The 22,216-nt window shown below is 41.1% G+C and overlaps 1 protein-coding gene and 2 pseudogenes across 2 annotated transcripts in view; all 3 read right to left on the bottom strand.

Moving 5' to 3' along the window:
• Nucleotides 1-9,094, bottom strand: part of GTSF1 (gametocyte specific factor 1) — a 19,048-nt gene extending 9,954 nt beyond the window's left edge. Inside the window, exons 1-2 of one of the 2 annotated variants that reach the window (XM_025883445.2) lie at nt 8,985-9,094; nt 7,025-7,069 (exon numbers count right to left, since the gene is read on the bottom strand). In XM_025883445.2, coding sequence (XP_025739230.1) covers nt 7,025-7,040 — 16 coding nt within the window. In that variant the 5' untranslated portion in view covers nt 7,041-7,069; nt 8,985-9,094. Of the gene's footprint in view, nt 1-7,024; nt 7,070-8,058; nt 8,104-8,984 lie in introns of those variants that run through there. The other variant, XM_025883443.2, reaches the window with a different exon arrangement.
• On the bottom strand, nt 3,453-4,090 carry LOC112832678 (non-histone chromosomal protein HMG-14 pseudogene; annotated as a pseudogene).
• Nucleotides 8,831-22,216, bottom strand: LOC112832589 (gametocyte-specific factor 1-like; annotated as a pseudogene).

Below are 22,216 nucleotides of genomic sequence, written 5' to 3'. Positions count from 1 at the left end.
CAAAGCCTCTCAACCAGTATGCTAAAGTTAGAATGGATGGTGTGCCAATATTCTGGTGCGGGGTACTTCTGCACATGCCCCCCCATCCCCTACCAGTCACTTCTAGGGCAAGTTGAGGGCAGTTACTCCCCTTTGCCAGCATTCTTGCCTATTTACTAGTATGTTATGGCATGAAAAAAGTTCATAAGGACTGCTCTAGATCAGTTATAAGCTCTATGGAAGCTTGATAGATGATTTCTTTTTCATCTGTCTCCTTGGACTTACTACTATAAGTAGTTCCTGATCTTGGTTACTCTAGATACCTCTCAAAAGAAACCAGTATCTTGGGCACCTGGGTGGCTCAGTTGGTTAAGCAACTGCCTTCAGCTCAGGTCATGATCCTGGAGTCCCGGGATCGAGTCCCACATCAGGCTCCCTGCTCTGCGGGGAGTCTGCTTCTCCCTCTGACCCTCTTCCCTCTCGTGCTATCTCTCATTCTCTCTCTCTCAAATAAATAATAAAATAAAATCTTTAAAAAAAAAAAAAAAAGAAACCAGTATCTTTATCAGATAGGTGGTTTTACTTTTCATAGTTTGGCACACAGATGAAAAAAAAATCAGAGAATTCTTTAATCTAGTGATTATCAAATTGGGCAGATAAAAAAAATAATCTGCAAAAACAGAATGTCCTAAATTTAAGACAACTGCAGACATATGGAGCTACTCTGTGAAAGAAAGCCCCTACCCTAGATCATGCTATTTAAAGATTATTTATTTATTTATTTGAGAGAGAGAGAATGAGAGATAGAGAGCACGAGAGGGAAGAGGGTCAGAGGGAGAAGCAGACTCCCTGCTGAGCAGGGAGCCTGATGTGGGACTCAATCCCGGGACTCCAGGATCATGACCTGAGCCGAAGGCAGTCGCTTAACCAACTGAGCCACCCAGGCGCCCTAGATCATGCCATTTAAAATTTCTCTTAGAAGACTGTATTTTCAGGCGCCTGGGTGGCTCAGTCGGTTAAGCGACTACTTTCGGCTCAGGTCATGATCCCGGAGTCCTGAGATCGAGTCCCACATCGGGCTCCCCCTGCTCCGTGAGGAGTCTGCTTCTCCCCTTCTCTCTGCCACTTCCCCTGCTTGTGCTCGCTCTCTGTCAAATTAAAAAAAAAAAAAAAGACTATACTTTAAGGAATCATCTCTACATAGTTACTAAAGAAGTTTCTCTAAATGTGTAAAGCTACCTGTAGGCTTTACAAATTTTAGCAAGCTTGATTAATGAAGGGAAACTAAAAGGGTTAAGCACATTCTGAGTGTATTATGAGGAGGACAAGGGGCAACCTAATAAAATGCTGTTACCATCACTGAAGGCGATGATAAAAGTGAAATAAGATAAACAATTCACATTTGATAAGGAGCTTATAAACCAGGAGACTGCTATGAAAATCAGAAGCCAGTGGGGAATTGAAACAGACAGTTTCACTGGAAGAGTGGTAAACATGGAAAAAATTGCTAACCATGATCGTGATGCAAATGAGCCAGAAAGGTGACTTGAAGGACAGAATGAATAGGAAGGAAAAGTCTTAGAGGACAGGCAAGTTTATTATGCCAACCAGGCTCATCCTGACCAGCATCTTTTCATATTTCTGAAGCTTCAGGACACCCAGGGTTTACAGATAAAATTCTTATTAGCTTCCTTTCATTATTAAATGAAGCAAATGTTAGGCCATGTCAGCAGCTGACAGACTAGACATACCTTATGATTCATACACATTACACTGCCTATACAGTGCCATATATCAGAGTTGATAATGATGACTTCCTATCACAATGTTTTACTTCCTGGCCTCTGGTAACTTAGGTTAGCTCTAAGCTGGTTTTCTAGATTAAAAAATTTTTATTTTACTTTTAATTAAAAAAGTTCTAATGGTGATAAAAATGTATAACATAAAATTTACCACCTTAACCAATTTTAAGTGTATAGTTAGGTAAAGTATATTCACATTGTTATGCAACCAGTTTCCAGAATTTTTCATCTTGCAAAACTGAAACTCGATACCCATTAAGCAATAATTCCCCATTCTCTCCTCTTCCCAATCCCTGGCAATCACTAATTCTACTTCTTGTTTCTATGAGTCTGACTATTCCAGATACTTCATATAAGTAAAATCATAGTGTATGTCTTTTTTTGACTGACATTTCATTTAGCATAATGTTCTCAAGGTTCATCCATATTGTAGCATGTGACAGGATTTCCTGTACCTATTTTGCTATTTAAGTTTTTAATTTATATTTTTTAGTAATCTTTACCCCCAATGTGAGGCTTGAACTCATGACCCTAAGATCAAGAGTTGTATGCTCTTCCACCTGAGCCAGGCAGGTGCCCCACTTGTTTTTTCTTTAACTTAATATATCCTGGAGCTCCTTCTATGTCAGGATATAAAAAGAATATAAAAACAAACAAACAAAATAAAAGCAAATCAAACCCAAATAGGAACATTTCAGTGCTGCATACGGATTTGCCATAGATTATTTTATTTATTTATTTAATTTAATTTTTTTTTAAAGATTTATTTGAGAGAGTGAGAAAGAGAGAGAGTACATGAGAGGGGAGAGGGTCAGAGGGAGAAGCAGGCTCCTCGTGGAGCAGGGACCCCGATGCGGGACTCGATCCCGGGACTCCAGGATCATGACCTGAGCTGAAGGCAGTTGCTTAACCAACTGAGCCACCCAGCGCCCTTTAAGTTTTTTTTAAATTTATTCATTTGAGACACAGAGGTACACAGAGAGAGAGAGAGAGAGAGAGAGAGAGAGAGAGAGAGCATGAGCAGGGGGAGAAGCAGAGGGAGGGGGAGAAGCAGGGAGCCCGACGTGGGGCTCGATCCCAGGGGGGATCATGACCTGAGCTGAAGGCAGACACTTAACCATCTGAGCCACCCAGGCACACCTGCCATAGGTTCTTTTTTTTTTTTTTATGTGCTTCACAAAATTCTTAATTTTTTATTGGTTGTTTTGAGGATCAGTACAGACGTTTCAATTTGTACACAATTCTTAACATATGTACCGAAAATCTAAAAAAACCATGTAGTTGTGATTCTTTTCTAAAAGTTATTCCAGTGACCTTCCAGCTTAAAATTTGGAGGCAAATTTTCCTTAACAGTATTATCAAGTACTAAGATCTTCAAATGCTGATACACTGTTACATTGTTAAGTCCCATTAATTCACAATTTAATATCATATATACTACATACTCAAATTCTCAATCTTGCACAGCACATTAACAGAGTTACTAGGAAAACCGGACTACCACGACCAAGATGTTACAGAGTGCACCAGAACTCTGACCAGGAGAGCCAAGATCTAGGAGTGGTTTTCTTTAAGAAACAATTCTACCAAAACCAACATGGGAATAGAAGTAATTTAAAATATTCAAGACATAGTAAATGCACGACCGACTCCAAATTGCCATTTAGTATGCTTGGTATTATTATAAAATATAAAAACTACCCCAGCTATGGAATGTTGAGCTGACACCCAAGACAATCAAAGCCTCCCACATTCAATATCCCACTATTTCCTGGTTGTACCAAAAAATAAACAACCAGCAAATGATTTCACCTCTTAAAAAAAAGCATTTACACTTAAAAAATGGGATGAGGTGGGATTCCCTCCTTCTTAAAAATGTTTCTAGAGCTACTAAAAAACTTGCATTTACAAAATAGTTGATAAAAATATTCCTCTGGATTGTACAAGAAGGGCAACAGAGGCCACTGATAAGACATGGTTTATGGTATTAATCAGACTTGGCTTCTTTCTCTCCTGCTTCATCGGAGGCTGGACTCTCCTCATTTTTAGTTTCTCCGTTTTCTGCAGGTAAGTCTTCTTTCGTTTCTTGGTTAGCCACTTCAGCCTGTTTTCCCCTTGCTCCCCTTTTCCCCTTTGTTTGCACTTTTTTGTCTGAAGATTTATCCTTTCCTGCCGCCTTTTTTGGCTTGGTTTCCACTTTTGCAGGAGCAGGTTTGGCTGACAACCTCGCCGACCTCCTCTTGGGCTCCTCCTTCGACGCCCCCTCGGCGGAGCTGACCTTCCTCTTGGGCATCGTGGTGGCGGGCCGGGCGCGGGCCGGGTGCCTGCGGGCCGCGGCGCGCCGAGACCCTTCGCGAAGCTGGGCTGCCTGGCCGCCACCGCTCCTCCTGCCGCCCGAGCTGCTGCCCTGCCACAGATTCTTAATCATTTCTCTTACTGATGGACGTTTAGGTCATCTCCAGTTTTTTATTATTATATAAAATGCTGTGACTAACAATCTGGTATATACTTCTTTGTGTACGAGGAGTATTTCACTTGGGCAGATACCTAAGTGCTGCATTGAAGTATATGCGCATTTAAAGTAACAAATACTTTACACGTAATAAATACTATCAAACTGCTCATCAAAAATTCTATCTGGCTTTTTGGGAATATAACTTAGTTTGGAAAACAGAGTAGGCCCTGTGGACAAGCTCTCTCCAAAACCATAGACTCGGATGTTTCTTTTTTTTTTTTTCCAAACTATTCTTTTTTATTGTTATGTTATGTTAATCACCGTACATTACATCATTAGTTTTTGATGTAGTGTTCCATGATTCATTGTTTGCGTATAACACCCCGTGCTCCACGCAGTACGTGCCCTCTTTAATACCCATCACCAGGTTAACCCATCCCCCCACCCCCCTCCCCTCTAGAACCCTCAGTTTGTTTCTCAGAGTCCATCGTCTCTCATGGTTCATCTCCCCCTCCGATTTCCCTCCCTTCATCCTTCCCTTACTATCTTCTTTTTTTTTTTTTTTTTAACATATAATGTATTATTTGTTTCAGAGGTACAGGTCTGTGATTCAACAGTCTTATACAACTCACAGAGCTCACCATAGCACATACCCTCCCCAATGTCTATCACCCAGCCACCCCATCTCTCCCAACTCCCACCATTCCAGCAACCCTCAGTTTGTTTCCTGAGATTAAGAATTCCTCATATCAGTGAGATCATATGATACGTGTCTTTCTCTGATTGACTTATTTCGTTTAGCATAACACCCAGATGTTTCTCACGCCTGGGTAGGGCCTGAAACCCATGGTGAGAAATGGAGGAAACTTCATAGAAATAGGGAACTAGACCTGACAAAAGTATCATCAGTTAAGAGGTACAGCCCCAAACAGAAGCTGGAGATCTTTAGATCAGATTAAGGTTATAGTTTAAGGTCAATTTGGGAAGAAGGTCAAGTATATCCTAAGGCAGTGTTAAATTACTTGGGGACCGTGTTAAAATGCAGATTCTGATTCAATAGGTCTGGGATGGGGCCCAGAGATTGTGCATTTATAACAACTCCCAGGTGATTTTTTTTCTAAGCAAAAAATTATGGCTGAAAAAAGTAAAGAATGAGAGACATATACAGGAGCTGTTGCTTTCTAATTTAATAGAGAGTAGTAAGCTTCCAAGAATATAAATCTACCTATCTCACATGGAATTCCAGATTTACATTAAAATATCTTTTAAAAAAATATTTTATTGGGCGACTGGGTGGCTCAGGTCATGATCCTGGAGTCCTGGGATCGAGTCCCACATCGGGCTCCCTGCTCGGCAGGGAGTCTGCTTCTCCCTCTGACCTTCCTCCCTCTCATGCTGTCTCTCATTCTCTCTCTCTCAAATAAATAATCTTAAAAAAATATTTTATTTATTTATTTGAGAGAGAGAGCACACAAGAGGGGCAGACGGAGAGGGAGAAGCAGGCTCTCCACCAAGCAGAGAACCCAACGTGGGGCTCAATCCCAGGGGATCCTCGGGGATCATGACCTGAGCTGAAGGCAGATACCTAAACAACTGAGCCACCCAGGCACTCCTACATTAAAATATCTTAAAAAAAAAAATTAAGGAAGTAGGGGAGAGAGCCCTAAGGAAGACCAAGGAGAATCAGTCTTCTAGATCAATGATTCTCAAAGTGTGGTCCTCAGATCAGCAGCCTCAACTGAGAACATATTAGAATTGCAAATTCTTGGGTCCCAGACCTTCTGAATCAGAAATTCTGGGGGTAAACAACAACAACAAAACACAAAAAAGCCCCCCCAAAACCAAACAAACAAAAAGAAATTCTGGGGTAAGTCCAGCAACCTGAGTTTTAATGAGCTCCCTGGGTGATCCTGCTGCATGCTCAAGTTTGAGAACCTCTGATAATAGATACTTAATGAAACTATTTCCATGTAGTTTCTATATATCGGTGATTAAGATTCTATTGGACCCTCCCTTGAAGGTAGAATGGGACAAAAAATATCCTTTAGTTGGAATTATTAACTCCAAAGAGACTCTGAACAATATAGCAAAGTAAGAAACAAAGTAGGCCCTGTTGATAAGTTTCATCCACTCATTGATGCAGATGTTCCTTAAACTTGGTCAGGGCCTAAAAACCATAGTGCCTTATGGTATCAAGTGTGGCATTACATACGAACAACATATGACTCTGTAACTATGTAACCTTGGGCAAATCAGTTAATCTAGGTTCTATTTTCTACCATGTAAAATCCAAACGTTAAATGAAATGATTTTGGGGGTTTCTTTTGTTTCTACATTTCTATGATTCTAGATGCTAGCTCCGTTCTGACTTCTTGGGCCATTAAATATTCCCGGATCACTTGAGAAATAAGAATTCTTCCTAGGATTTCTTTAACCCCAAGAACTCAATGTATATCAGCATTATTATGAATATCATATTGTCTCTCAAAATAGAAAACAGAGGTTACTATCCCCTTGTCCTTAATAGGAGAAACTGAAGTCCTGCGAAATTATGTTTCATTTAATAAAAATATAGTTTAACACAGATGTCCCAACTGTAGCCTTTTCAGAGCTTGATAAATTTCAAGTGTCTTATTTCAAATTTGGGAACTTCTCTACTACCACACAGACATCCTCAGCAGTTGAGGGAGAAATGTGAATCTTTCCCAAAACACTAAAGGTCTTGTCAGACATAAAACTATATGTAAAGAATTTAACTTATTCTCTAAAAGCAGTAAGAAATACGTACTGTAAGTTTCTTCCATGTTGGAAATGAAGCAGCTGAATCCAAGCGCTGAGGGGGGGAAAAAAAGCAGTGGTTCAGTAAACAGGACTACTAATTTAAAGTGTATTCAGGTGATAAGATAGTCTACTTTAAGTGCCATTTCAACAACCTGTCACTGTTTACCATCCATTAGGGTTCGATGCTATTTAACATTAAAGGGGGCAAGTCAAGACCACAAGAGTACTACTATTTAAACTTTAGGATAAACATAAGAATAGGGTACTATTTTAAAGCTCTCAAGTTCTTAAAAATACAGGATGGGCAGGCTGCCAGTCTGGCTCTCCCCTGGGACCTGGGAATACTGAAAGTCTAGGTCCACCAGTATGCACTTAATCCATCCCATAAGCCTAGAGACATTCTAGCTTACTATTTTTTTATTTTTTTTTTAATTTTTTTTATTTAGCTTACTATTTTTTTAAAAAAAGATTTTATTTATTTATTTGAGAGCGAGCGAGAGCATGAGCAGGGGGGAGGAGGCAGAGGGAGAGGGAGAAGCAGACTCCCAGCTGAGCAGGGAGCCTGATGCAGGGCCCCATCCCAGGACTCTTAGATCATAACCTGGGCCGAAGGCAGTCGCCTGACTGAGCCACCCAGGGGCCCCTAGCTTACTATTTCTATGACTTTTCTAAACATGATCAGGAAGTGTCACACTTAGTCCAGTGATGCTTCACCTCCCCTCTCCTCCACCAATCCCCTATACTAAAATGGATAGACTCGGTTAAGTCTCTCTAGTTAGTACTCACTCCCTCTAAGCACTGAGGGAAAACTTCTGATTGTTAGGATTTAAGAAATATCCATTTTATGGATAACACAGTAAAAAAAGAACAACAGAAATGTGGAAGATTAAAACAAGAAATGATTCTGTGGTTTGAATCCTCTTCTACCAAAGATCTCCCCCTATTTAACACTGTGATTAAATAAACTAATCATTATGGGAAAAAACTAAATTTATATGAAACCATTCTCATAGGAAACTTCTGACAATTAGCTAGATTTACAGCTGTTGCCTCTAGAGCAAGCTTTCCTTTGGCCCTTCATACAGTTCCACACCCCTTCCCCCCATTCTATGACATAAGCAGCCTTGGAATCTATGGTAAGAAATACAAGTGATCAGCTGGAACTCTAGTTTGGTAATTTGCTCCACAGCCCATTTGTTAATGACATCTACTAACGAAACTGTTGTAAAAAAATATTTTTCATATCTGGATTAAGAAATTCTGACCTTCCTTTTGACAAGTTTTACTTATACATAGTTACTTCACACTTTTTTTTAATAAAAAATAAGACTTTTGGAAGGAAGAACCAAGTATTATGTTCCTTGATTTTAGGGTGCTTAGAGAAACAATCAGCGCCAGATTCAGCAACTTATGGAAAGCCACCCTACACTCTGGGGGCAAAAAGATTAATTACAGTAGATTTAGAACACTGGAATCCATAGCTTCATCATTCAGCCATGTCCACTGAAGTCTCCTTCGTACCAAACTGTTAACAGGCGATTCTTTACCTTTTCCCTAGTACTAGACCGCGGTGAAACGGACAAATTACACGAAGCAGTCAAGTTTGGGGGCTGGATGTAGCCTGAAGCAACTGGTTAAACTCTTAAAAGAGCTGGGGTCTCAGTAAAACAATAGTCTTTCTTCCTTTAAACAAAACAATCAGAGTAGATTTAAGCAATGGGACTAAACAGGAGAAGGTGGGGAAGGTGGTTAACTTAAAACAATGTAGACAAAGGAGGTAGGGAGGCCCTCGAGAGGACACAGGGTGGCCGGACTACGCGTAGCCAAAACAGCAGCCCTGAGAACCCACAAGGCCCAAGGCTACGGGCAGGCGGAAAACGGAAGATATTAGATGGTGAAGGTATCCCAGGACACTAAAGGTGAGTTGTTTGTGGAGGCCCCAAGCCAGACAAGGACGCCTTTCCTACCTTGGTCGAGGCACGTTCTCCGCACAGTCGCTTTCTCCCCACATCCACGCCCCAGCAACGCTCACTTCCGCCCTTGACGTTAGGGGGTGGGGTGGGTGGGGCCCCCACTTCCTGTGATGGGCCGCAGGAGCGTCTTCCCTGCGCACTCCTTCCCTAGACCTCCCAGGCCTTCCAGGCCTCCCAGGCCGCGCCTTGGCCACTTCTCACTCTTCACACTCCCCCTCCTCGGGCCATTCTCGTCTCTCAGCCCAATCTCGTCGGGTCTCCAGAACGATAGTGGCCTTGCGTGGGTGAAACTGTGGGTGGAACTCGCACTGCCTTCCCTGCGGTTTGTGGCGGCCATCTTAGGAAAGAGAATGAGTGTTTAGATTTGGGCACTGGACGGGGGAATGGGACTGGCTCGGGTGGGCTGCAGGCCAGAAGGAATCCTTCTTTGTGGAAGTTGTCTAGCTAGAAGTGTAGTTTGGATTTTGAGGGAACGGAAGAGGAAAATAGTAAAGGAGATAAGTCTGTAGAAGAGCCAAAACAGGGGCACCTGGGTGGCTCAGTTGGTTAAGCGACTGCCTTCGGCTTAGGTCATGATCTTGGAGTCCCGGGATCGAGTCCCACATCGGGCTCCCTGCTCGGCAGGGAGTCTGCTTCTCCCTCTGACCCTCTTCCCTCTCGTGCTCTCTATCTCTCATTCTCCCTCTCTCAAATAAATAAATAAAATCTTAAAAAAAAAAAAAGAAGAGCCAAAACAAAACACCGAGGGAAATCTAGTTTTCGTTTAGCAAGCATTGTAGAATCTTAAAATTCAAACGTCAATTATAGTATCTAAGGATGCTTGGTAAGAAGGATGCGCTAGTTGGATTAAATGGAGTCTTAAGAGTTGAGGTGAGAGCTCAATGCTCAAAAAGAGTTGGAGAGGTAAATAGGGCCAGAGAGTTGTAATTTGATAAATGGAAACCCAAATATAGATTGTGATTCTTGTTCTGGAAACTCTCACACACACACACACACACGTGTAAGCAGTAGTTCTTGTCCCTGAGGTGCTTAGAAAATAGGCCTGAAGTGGATAAAGGTAAAATGGCAGTATAACACGCCAAAAATATGGTCATGACTGGAAATTTACGCTAGGAAGAAATCAGTGGAGCCCAATGTGACCTGGGAAGGAATTACGGAAAAAAGGGACTGTGGCCTTTGAAGGTTAGACAGAAAAAAAGGAAGGTGTTGGTACTACAGGTGGATCTGGTGATACTACTTTCAAAACCAAGGAGTAAAAATACGCTATGACAAAAATTTTTGTACTGTCCAGGTGTAGGGGGCAGTATGGGAGATTAGTCTGAGTGCTCAATTATTGGGACTTTTGGAGCATTTCAGTGGTTTATAGATCCTAAATGTGACTTAGGAGAACTTATCCTGATAGCAAGAATTGAATGTGACTTTAGTGAAAAGGATCATGGAGATGGGACATTTTATTTTTATGAGACTACTTAGTAAACACAGATTGTTACCTGATTTTTTTTTTTTAAGATTTTATTTATTTGAGAGAGTGCACATGCAAGAGCGGGGGCAGGGGAAGGGGCAGAGGAAGAGGGAGAAGCAGACTCCCCGCTGAGCAGGGAGCCCGCCTTGCTGTGGGGCTCTGCGGGTTCCCGGATCGTGGGATCATGACCTGAGCCAAAGACAGACCCGTAACATACTGAGGCACCCTTACCCAGTTTTTGTTTTGGCTTGTTTTTTTAAAGATTATCAGCCCTTGGGGTGAGGAGAGTGTGATTCATAGTCTTTGGTTCATATTAAGACCCTAAAAAGAAATGTGTTGTTAGATGCCCCAGCCAAGCCATTCTTGTAGGCTGGCGGTTTTTAATCTTGTCTGTACATTAGAATCATCTGGGGAGCTTTTAAGACATACTATGCCAAGTTCCCTTTCCAGACCAATTAATCAGAAAGGGCTGGGCATAGTTATTTTTAAAAAGCTACCCAGATGATTCTAATATGCAGTCAGGGCTGAGAACCACTGACCTAGGCACTGTTTTGAATTTAGGAAATCTATTCTTTCACCTGAGTGGCCTGGATAATTCCTGTGAAGGAGGAGCAAGCTGTTAAAGTGCTTCTTGAAAGATAACAGCTAAGAATGAAAGCTTCATTGCAAGCTTAGCACAAAGCATTTTAGAGAAAGCTGCTGTTTTGGTAAATCAGTTTCAGATTGTTAGGAATATCTTAAAGTAACCTTTCTGAAATTCTAAACCTCTGAATTTATCACATCATTCATGCAGATCGGTGCGGCCAATGTGATTTGAAGTGAAATGTGATTTTTCAGGCTTTAAATTGCAGTAAGCTGGTGAAATTGTTGACACTGTTACTGTGACCCATAAGTACTTTTCAGATACCTGCAGACTGAGATTTCTGAGGAAGAGCTAGGGCTTGAGAGGATGGAGGGGGTGGGTACAAAACCAGAACCCAAGTCAGGCTTCACTGCATTCAGTAATGCCTTGTCAGGGTGACAGGATCCTCAGCTGAGAAAGCTGTTCCATTTAGCACGAGTGAATAAGCCCACTAACTTTTATTTTATTTTTTAAAGATTTTACTTATTTGAGAGAGAGAGCATGAGCAGAGGGATGAGCTGAGGGATGGGCAGAGGGAGAAGGACCAGCAGACTCCCCGCTGGGCAGGGAGTCTGACACAGGGCCCCATCCCAGGGTCCTGGGATCATGACATGAGCCAAAGGCAGATGCTTAACTGACTGAGCCACCCAGGCGCCCCACACCCACCACCTCTTAAATAAATAAACAAAAACCCCAAACTGTCTTTCAGTGGAGATTTTAAAATAAAAGTGCGCCACACATCTTTTCTTTCTATTCTTAGATGCTTTGTTCATTCATCTCCAACCCAGAAAGTTCCTGGTTTATCTAAGATCCCTGCTGAGCTTTCTTTCAGTCTGGCTTTTCAGCCAGGTTGAATATATTTGAAAAGGGAAAAAAACAATGAGAGACCAAGGCATTTATAAAGAGTCAATCTAGGAGCTAGCCAGGATTAATACCCTAAACTGAATCTGATCCTTGCTGGTTCTATCTGAAGATATGCTAGCATTTATTCCTAAATTATATATTATATTTTTGAATTAATAATTGTAAGTTAAAAACAGACTCTGGACTAATGAGTAAAAAGACCAGTGCCCAAGGGATTAAAAAAAGTCTTAAAAAAATGATTTCTTTGAGAGCGTGGGGAGGGGCAGAGGGAGAGAATCTTCAAGCAGAGTCCCTGCTGACCCATGAAATCATGACCTGAGCCAAAACCAAGAGTCTGGTACTTAATCAACTGAGCCCCCCGGTGTCCCCTGGCGCCCCGCCCCAGATCTTTGTTAGAAAATGAGTTTTCCCAGCTTTTAGGATCGAAGGAATTCCAGTAGTCCTTGAGATTCCTTAGGGATTTTCAGTGTTTTAGATAGCCAATAAAACTTAAGCTTAGCTCACCAGAAGACTAAAATATTAAATTTCTTTATTTCTGGCTTGAATGTTATCAACAAAGTTCTGATTCTCTCATCTAATTATAAATTCTGATCAGTAGTTAAGTGCGTAATTAAAAATAGGAACATTGGGGGCACCTGGGTGTCTCAGTTGTTAAGCGTCTGCCTTTGGCTCAGGTCATGATCCCAGGTTCCTGGGTTTGAGCCCCACATCGGGCTCCCTGCTCAGTGGGAAGCCTGCTTCTCCCTCTCCCACTCCCCCTGCTTGTGTTCCCTCTCTCGCTGTGTCTCTCTCTGTCAAATAAATAAAATCTAAAAAAAAATTATTCAATAAACACAGTTGTAAAATATTTCAAAATGAAAGATCTAGGGGATCATAATGGATAGCGTTACTGATGAGGATAGATTGGGAAGTATTGCTTTAGAGCTGGGGAACCAATGAGTTATATTTTGGTATGTTATCTATGATATGAGTAATGGGCCCTAGCAATTTTTTCCCCCATAGTTCATACTGTGAATGTAAAAGTGGAAATCTTAAACTTGATCATAGTGAAGAAACTTTATAGCTAGAATGTCTTATTACTCTTACAGAAAAATATAATTAAATTGCCTTGACAGGACTTTTTGGTGAAGATGAGTGAATTTGTTACCAAGGTTTTTGAAAGGTTGATTTATTCAGTATAAATATTTAGGCCAGGGTACTGATTTTCTTTTTACCCCATGTCTGTATAGATTCTTCACATTCAGCAACTTTGATTTGTGTGTGTGTGGTGGGGCACAGGACTATTACATAGTCAAGATCATGCCTCTCCTAAAGCATCTTATAGTTTATTAATAGTAAATCAGAATGAAGGGATGTTAAATGGAGACATAAACCACCTGTTATGGGAGTATGGAAGGAATAGTTAAGACTTCAGGGAATCTAGGCAGGCTTTGAGGCAATAACTTTGAAACTTTGCTTTTTTTTAAAAAACTAAGTATTTTCTGTAAGTTTTTTTTTGAAGCTTTGACCAAATGTTATGTCAAAGGCCAAAAAAAAAAAGTGATATTGGGGCGCCTGGGTGGCTCAGATGGTTAAGCGTCTGCCTTCGGCTCAGGTCATGATCCCAGGGTCCTAGGATCAAGTCCCGCATCGGGCTCCCTGCTCCTTGGGAGCCTGCTTCTCCCTCTGCCTCTGTCTCTCTCTCTCTCTGTCTCTCATGAATAAATAAATAAATAAATGTTTAAAAAAAAAAGTGATATTTTAGTTACTGTTGTGCCTTCTTTTAAGGGGCTCAGAACTTTTTTTTTTTAATATTATTTGAGAGCGAGAGGGGGGGGAGAGTCTTTTTTTTTTTTTTTAAAGATTTTATTTATTTATTTGACAGAGAGAGACACAGCGAGAGCAGGAACACAAGCAGGGGGAGTGGAAGAGGGAGAAGCAGGCCTCCCGCGGAGCAGGGAGCCCGATGTGGGACTCGATCCCAGGACCCTGGGATCATGACCTGAGCCGAAGGCAGACGCTTAACGACTGAGCCACCCAGGCACCCGAGGAGGGGAGAGTCTTAAGCACTGAGCGTGGAGCCCAACTCTGGGCTTGATCTCACCACCCTGAGACCACGACCTGAGTGGAAACCAGGAGTTGGACGTTTAAGTGGCTGCACCACCCAGGTACCCCTCAAAACTTCTTAAAGTGAGCTATGAGTAGATCTGGCATCCATATTTTGAATGACTACTGCCTAATTATTGATGTTTTATCCCTTAAGACTAGGATGGCCCACTTGTCTTTTTGTTTATCTCAGGAAAATTAACATTCCCCCTTTCATGCTCAAGAGTATCCTGGTTTGAAGGAAAAATTATGTAGTCATCCCAATTTTTTTAAAGATTTTATTTATTTATTTAATAGAGAGAGAGAGAGACAGCAAGAGAGGGAGCACAAGCAGGGGGAGAGGGAGAAACAGGCTTCCCGCTGAGCAGGGAGCCCCATGCGGGGCTCGATCCCATGACCTGAGCTGAAGGCAGTCGCCCAACCAACTGAGCCACCCAGGTGCCCCTGTAGTCACCCCAATTAAGATTACATGGCTTTTTTAGGGGAAGATTCCATATACTGAATATATGAGAGAGGAAGACATCTTTATCTTTTTGGGCCGTTTTTCCTAACCTTTTAATTTTCATATACTTTGGTATATTAATATACCAAAGTGTAATTAAAAAAATTCAAGGGTGCCTGGGTGGCTCAGTTGGTTAAGCGACTGTCTTCGGCTCGGGTCATGATCCTGGAGTCCCGGGATCGAGTCCCGCTCGGGCTTCCTGCTCAGCGGTGTGTCTCCTTCTCCCTCTGACCCTCTTCCCTCTTGTGCTCTCATTCTCTCTCTCTCAAATAAGTAAATAAAATCTTTAAAAAAATATAAAAAATTCAAAATATGTGTAAGACCTTAGTCAAGAGATAAAAATCTTGTTTATATTATGTAAATCTAAGGAAGCAAGTCAGTAGCCCTCCTTTGTACAAAGTATACTAGAATGTGTTAGATACTAAAAGTATCTAGTTTTTCTCCCTTCTGTTTTCTGCTTTAATTGAAGGGGGAAAAAACAGGTCATTTGAAAAGGATCTAGAAAATACTTAGGTAGGGATAAGACTTCTTTTTTTTTTTTAAGATTTTATTTATTTATTTGACAGAGAGATCGCGGGAGCAGGAACACAAGCAGGGGGAGTGGGAGAGGGAGAAGCAGGCTTCCTGCTGAGCAGGGAGCCCGATGTCCGATGCGGGGCTGAATCCCAGGACCCTGGGATCATGACCTGAGCCGAAGGCAGACGCTTAACGACTGAGCCACCCAGGCGCCCTGGGATAAGACTTCTAAGGGCAAAAAATATCCATTTGGTTATAACTTCTACTTTTAATTATAAGTCTAAATATACCTGAACCAATTGGTAAACTAGCAACAAACCAAGGTCATTATTTTAAAATTAGCTAGCTGAAAAAAAAAATTACAGCTTAAGAGGAACAAATTTTGGCCTGTTATAAATTGGGTCTCGGTTCAGTTTAAGTACCAAGTATGTGAATATCTACTACATGCATAGCACCAGGCTAGTGGTATATGGTATAGCAAATATAAAGAAGCATGTGATTCTGACTTCTCTTGGGAAGGTTTGTGGTATGATTGAGGCTGGATGCCTGGAAGATTTAAATGTGGTGAGGATTAAGAATTAAAAAAAAACTTAAAACCCCCACAAAACTAGAAAGGGCTTTCAATGATTGAAGGGCTAAGGGATGACATTTTAAAATGAACAGAGTAAAAAGAATAAGGTGTATTTAAGATGGGAGTAAACGGACTTCTAAGAGTTAAGAAGGGAGATTTGGAGACATGCTCCAAACTCAGCTTGTCATAAAAGCTGTAGCTTTTGTTCTGTTCTGTTTTTTAAAGTAAGCTCCACACCCAACGTGGGGTTTGAACTCACGACCCCGAGGTCAAGAGTCACATGGTCTACTGACTGTGCCAGCCAGGTGCCCCCCAAAACTGTATCTTTTAAGCATGGAAGATTTGTACAAAACTGATTGAAGAAGGTTGATCTGATGGTCATATAGTACAAGACTTGGAGTAGGAGAAAAATAATTGGAGGATAAAGAACCTCCAACAGAATAGCATAGCACATATGATAGCTGTATTTCTTCTACTAATAAGGGAAATAGGCAAATAAGCCTTCTAGCCTTTTGGTTGACAAATGAGGATGTGAAAACAAGGAAGAATAAAAATATCCAATGAAGCTTGTCATAGGAAAAATATTCTTTATTTAAATAAATAAAAACATGTTAAGATGCCAACAATGATGGAGTTGTTACCTAACACAGTTAAGATTTCCCCAAAGTTTAAGAAAAGACAATAAATTTTCTTTCTGCTGGCTCTTTAATCCATAGCTTCTCCATCAGTTTTTCTGACCTATGGGTAGAAAAAGAACATTAAGGTAATGTCATTTTGAAAGTGTTTTTATGGAAGACCTAACCTTGATGTGCATTAGTTGCATTTCAAATAGAGTTCTAGATAGCTTTTTCTCCACAGTCTGACTTAAAGCCACTGGGACTTTCCCTGCTTTCTATTATGGGGGAAGAAGGACTTAGAATAGAAAATAGGTTTAATTTTTTATTTATTTATATTTTTTAAAGATTATTTATTTGACACAGAGAGACACAGCAAGAGAAGGAACACAAGTAGAGAGAGTGGGAGAGAGAGAAGCAGTTTCTCCGCTGAGCGGGGAGCCTGATGCGGGGCTTGATCCCAGGACCCTGGGATCATGACCTGAGCCGAAGGCAGACGCTTAACCGACTGAGCCACCCAGGCACCCCAATAGGTTTATTTTTTTAAAGAATAAAAGTTTGTCTAAGAATCTTTGAAGATTTAGAATACATTAGTGGTATTAGTTAAAACTGTTAAAAAACTATGTTTAAAAAAGTTACTCTACCTTTTCTCCAGGACTTATAGTTGTTAGGATGTTTGTCATCCATAGTCTCTTTTTTTATGTCTCTTGAGTCACTGTAGATGACAATCAAAAAGGGAAAGTTAGTTGAAGACCAGAACTAGAGATTTAGTCTAGATAACCAGTTCTAGGAGATTTAAATTACTTTATCAAAAATGGTTGATATTATTAAAGGTCAGAGTAGGAATTATTGATTTTGTGCAAGCTTCTGTATTATATAGTTCCTTTGTACTTCCTGTCCCCCTGGGTAACTCCACTGATAGCTTCTCTAACTCTTAGATGTTCCCTTCAAGTTTGTTAGGTTGAGGATCCTTGTTAGTTTATTTCATGTATAGTGTACTAATTATTTATTTTTTATTTATTTTTATTTTTTTAAAAGATTTTATTTATTTGAGAGAGAGAGAGAATGAGAGACAGAGAGCATGAGAGGGAAGAGGGTCAGAGGGAGAAGCAGACCCCCCGCTGAGCAGGGAGCCCGACGCGGGTCTCGATCCCGGGACTCCAGGATCATGACCTGAGCCGAAGGCAGTTGCTTAACCAACTGAGCCACCCAGACACCCTATTTTTTATTTTTTTTAAAAGGGAAGTTTTTTTTTTAAAGATTTTATTTATTTATTTGAGAGAGAGAGTGAGAGAGAGAGAGAGAGAGAGAGCACACGAGAGGGGGGAGGGTCGGAGGGAGAAGCAGACTCCCCGCTGGGCAGGGAGCCTGACACGGGACTCGATCCAGGGACTCCAGGATCATGACCTGAGCCGAAGGCAGTCGCTCAACCAACTGAGCCACCCAGGTGCCCTAGTGTACTAATTATTTTCCCTTCCAAATTTTAGGAATTGGTTTTTTATTCCTTGAAAATCTTACATAGAATTGAGAACCTTGTGTAGTCAAGTCCTTAATGGATTAAAGTCCTAAGTGAGACTTAGGGAGGGAATGGAAGTACTCAGAGCCCATGAGTACAGATCTTTCAAAATTCATAATTGAAGTTTAGGCATTTGCCATGCCTCTGACCTAGTGGCCAGCTCACTTTAAAAGTCAAATTTAAAGGTATTTTGCTCTCTATTCCAATAACTTCTATAAGATGATTTACCTTACCTTTCACAGATCAGCATTTTTGGAGCAAATGTCTTAAGAACAAATGAAGGAGAATGATGAGTGTTATCTAGAAAGAAAGAGAGGATGGAGACATGATACAAGGACTAAGCATTTTTATATTGTTGCAGAGAAAGCCACTGGCGGCAGAGATTTGAATCTCCCTTCCATTGTTGTTGCTGGGAATTGGCTGCTTTGCCAGGGACTGCATTCTTACCAACTTGACTTAGGTATTGTCATATGACTAGTTTTTGCCAATGGAATGTGACTGGAAGTATTTTCTTCGGGGCCAAGATGCTTAAGGGGCACCTGTACCTCCATTCTCTTTTTGTGGCAGTTTGGGAAGCCAAGTGTGGAAGGTGACAGTCACAAGATGAAAAGAGCCTGTGTTCTCAAGCCACGATCCCCATTGAATACTTGCATTGGGCTTTTATACAAGGAAACATCTGTTGTATTAAACCATGATATCAATACAATTTGAACTTTTTCTGTTAAAGGAACTTGCATTACTCTATTATATTCTCTTTTATACTGTGCTACATTTTATTTTTTATTTATTTTATTTTATTTTTTTAAAGATTTATTTATTTGAGAGAGCGAGAATGAGAGAGAGAGGGGGGAGAGAGAGAAAGAGTACATGAGAGGGGGTTGGGTCAGAGGGAGAAGCAGGCTCCTCGCTGAGCAGGGAGCCCCATGCGGGACTCCATCCCGGGACTCAAGGACCATGACCCGAGCCGAAGGCAGTCACTTAACCAACTGAGCCACCCAGGCGCCCCTTATTTTATTTTTTAAAAACAAACATTTTTTTAAGATTTTTATTTTATTTATTTATTTATTTATTTATTTTTAAAGATTTTATTTGTTTATTCATGAGAGACACAGAGAGAGAGAGGCAGAGGGAGAAGCAGGCTCCCAAGGAGCAGGGAGCCCGATGCGGGACCCGATCCCAGGACTCTGGGATCATGACCTGAGCTGAAGGCAGATGCTTAACCATCTGAGCCACCCAGGCACCCTTAAGATTTTTATTTATTTGACACACAGAGAGAGAGAACACAAGCAGGGGGAGAAGGCAGAGGGAGAGGGAAGAGAAGCAGGCTCCCTACTGAGCAGGGAGCCTGATGTGGGCCTCGATCCCAGGATCCCGGGATCATGACCTGAGCCAAAGGCAGTTACTTAACCAACTGAGCCACCCAGGTGCCCTAACGTGCTACATTTTAGAGAAAGGTTATCACTTGAGATAGGATAAACCCAAACCTTTCAGAATACAAGTTTCAATTTATACCAAATACTTTTGTTCTGTGGAAAGTGACCAGATATTGGTAAGATAAGATTCTTTAAACTGTTATAAGTGATTTTAGGTTTTAATTAGACTCCTTTTTGCTGGTTGCCTCTTCAGAGACAGATGAAATTCTCAGATTTGTTGGATTGTTTTGAAGGATTTTGTGGGAGGAGTATTAAGACTTAATTTATCCAGGACTACAGTACTTAATTAGCTACGAAGGACTTGGGGTCCCAGCCTTCATTTATGACTGTTCACTGATTCACCCTTGCTCACCTATGTTCCAGACATCAGGGTCAAGGATCTGATTGGCAGTATTAGAAAGTTTTTCATTTGGTTCCAAACTTGGAGAAATAACCTTTGGAAGATTAAATGGCTCTGAAATAAAGGAGACCAGAAGTTATAGAAGCAGAGTAGAAACTTCCTTTTGTTTTTCATTCCTCTCATTTGGCTAAGACTTCCATAGTTATGAAATATGGAGGGTAGGGGGCAATAGCCCTTGATGTCACTTATCTGCCCCCTCAAATTAAAAAAAAAATGTACCATCATCTATAGCAGTTCTATTGACACAGTTAGCCTCATGATTGAGGCTTGAGCCTTTTGATTGGGACCACATGGCAAGCATTATATTTGCAGTTAGCCATCTTTTTAGCTATCTTTGGATTTTTCTAAAAGAGAAAAAACTCTCGTTAAGTGGCCATTATACAATGCCTGTATTCCACCCTCCATTCCTTTCTGGAAATGCTTAAGACAAACCATTTCCAACATTAAGAACTGCTAAGTGCTATGTATGGTCAGAAGCTTGTTCTTAAAACAAAACAAAACAAAAACAACAACAAAAAAACCTTTAACTTTTTATGTTTTGAGTTTATTTTTCTCGCTCCAGTGACTTAACTTTTTTTTTAAGATTTTATTTATTTATTTGAGAGAGAGAATGAGAGAGAGAGAACATGAGAGGGGGGAGGGTCAGAGGGAGAAGCAGACACCCTGATGAGCAGGGAGTCCGATGTGGGACTCGATCCTGGGACTCCAGAATCATGACCTGAGCCAAAGGCAGTTGCTTAACCAACTGAACCACCCAGGCGCCCCCCCCTTTTTTTTTTTATTAATCAGGAAAACTTACCTTTCTACATGATGCCAGATGGTATTGTAACCTGCTGGCTGGCATCCTGTGGTTTGGGTCATAAGGACATATTTCTAAGGCTTCTGGCTCCATGAGGCCTAAATAGTAGGAACCATGGGTTGGCAAAGAAAGTATTGACATTTAAGATCAGGTAGTTTTGACATAGGCCTACATTCTGTTCTCAAAAGAATAGTGAGAGATGTGGGTATCTTGCTATGAAAGTTTGTGATGACTAAAGCAATAGCCTAGTCAGTTAGGTAATAGGAGAACTTCACTGCTTATATGCCTTGGAAAACCAAAAATTAACATTGTACATATATTAGCCTGTACATATAGGTGGTTTTGAATAGAATTCTTTGCCCTCAAATAGAGTATTAAACAGGCAGGACTCCTTGGAAAGCTCACAGTACTGGGGTATGATGAAGTTTAACACCATCAGCTTGAGTGTTGAGAAAGCAAGGCTGGGGCAGCTGGTTCCTTTACTGTTCAGCATTGCTCCCTCCCATCTCTTTGCCAAATCTATCTAAATTAAGCTCTTTGTTAGAGAAGGATGCTACTTGTCAGATCAGCACAGCCACTTTTGGGGAGAGGGGATCAGAAGAATGAACAGTACCATGTTCAAGTTCAGGCCACTTTATAATTATCTGAGAATGCCAGTCTGCAATCTCTAAAGTTGTAGGTATTAACATATGAAGACTCCTAAAAGTGAACTAAGAATATACCATCTCAAATCTGCCACATTTTACTGCCAATAGGAGGCCTACTTTCCCTTATGGCTAGCTGTCTTTAGCTATCCTAGCAGACATTCACTTCAAGGATTCCCAAGTTTCCAGGCAACAGCTACAACTGAGATTTCTGCAAAGCAGGGACGCATAGTCTGATGGGGGGAAAAGATCAAGGCAGACTGGCATGAGCAGGAAGGATAGAAAAGTGCCTAGAATAGCCCGTTTCAATTCTGCTTTGCATCATGCCTAGGGCATAGACAAAGGGCACAGAGCTAGACTGTTAAATGTCAGATTTTCCTGAGGGCATTTAGATGATTAAGTCCAGGGATTTAGACTCAGGCACCTTTCAGGAATATAAGTCAGGGTGGCTCTTTAAAGCTTACGCTGCATATTAATGATAATACTAGAGCCACAAACACTTATTATAAAGTGAATTGGCTTTCTGGAAAATAAAGGTTGCAGTATAACCCAATGTTGTGTGGTTATCTTTAGATTCTTAAAGATAATAGAAGAAGAGCTTTGATACTATGCCTAATTATTGATAGCTGAATATCCCATGTTGGGAGGCCAAGATAATAATGGAGGCCGTTTGGTTTAATACATGTTAGACTTGGCAAGAGGATTCCAGCTTTGATGCTACCTTGACAGTTAAACCGAGTCTAAAGGTTCTTGAGACCTATCTTATTCTTGAAGCAGTGTCTCTCAAGAATCTGAAGGGAAGTGTCTGAATCTGAAGAGGCAAACAATCCTTCTGTAGGTCAAAACAAGGCAAATAGCTGAAGTTTGGGGAGAGGGAAAGCAAAGTACCTTTGTCAAGTGATGTGAATCAACTTTCTGTTCAAGCTACTCAATTCCTCTTCTCCCAGCATATGGTCTATGGTTTCTCAGAGGTTTGGAAGTTTTTGATGTCATAGTTAAGTCTCACAGAGGTGGATTTCAATCTTGATTGTGCAGGAGAATCACTGAGTAGTTTTAAAGTGACAGATCTTCCAGAACTATTGGATCAGAATCTTCTCAAATGGGGTCTGGCTAACTGTGGCTTTAAAGGAGTTCCCCAGGGGATTCTAATTTGTAGCCAGGGTCACAAGACCCTGCTCTGAGGTAATTAAGCCATCCT

This window comes from Callorhinus ursinus, unplaced genomic scaffold (genome assembly GCF_003265705.2).
Source record: "Callorhinus ursinus isolate GAN/ISIS: 27379988/994484 unplaced genomic scaffold, GSC_fseal_2.0 scaffold44, whole genome shotgun sequence".
In the NCBI taxonomy this organism is placed as follows: Eukaryota; Metazoa; Chordata; class Mammalia; order Carnivora; family Otariidae; genus Callorhinus; species Callorhinus ursinus.
Note: the sequence above shows the minus strand (reverse complement) of the source record. Positions and strands in the feature narration are given on the sequence as shown.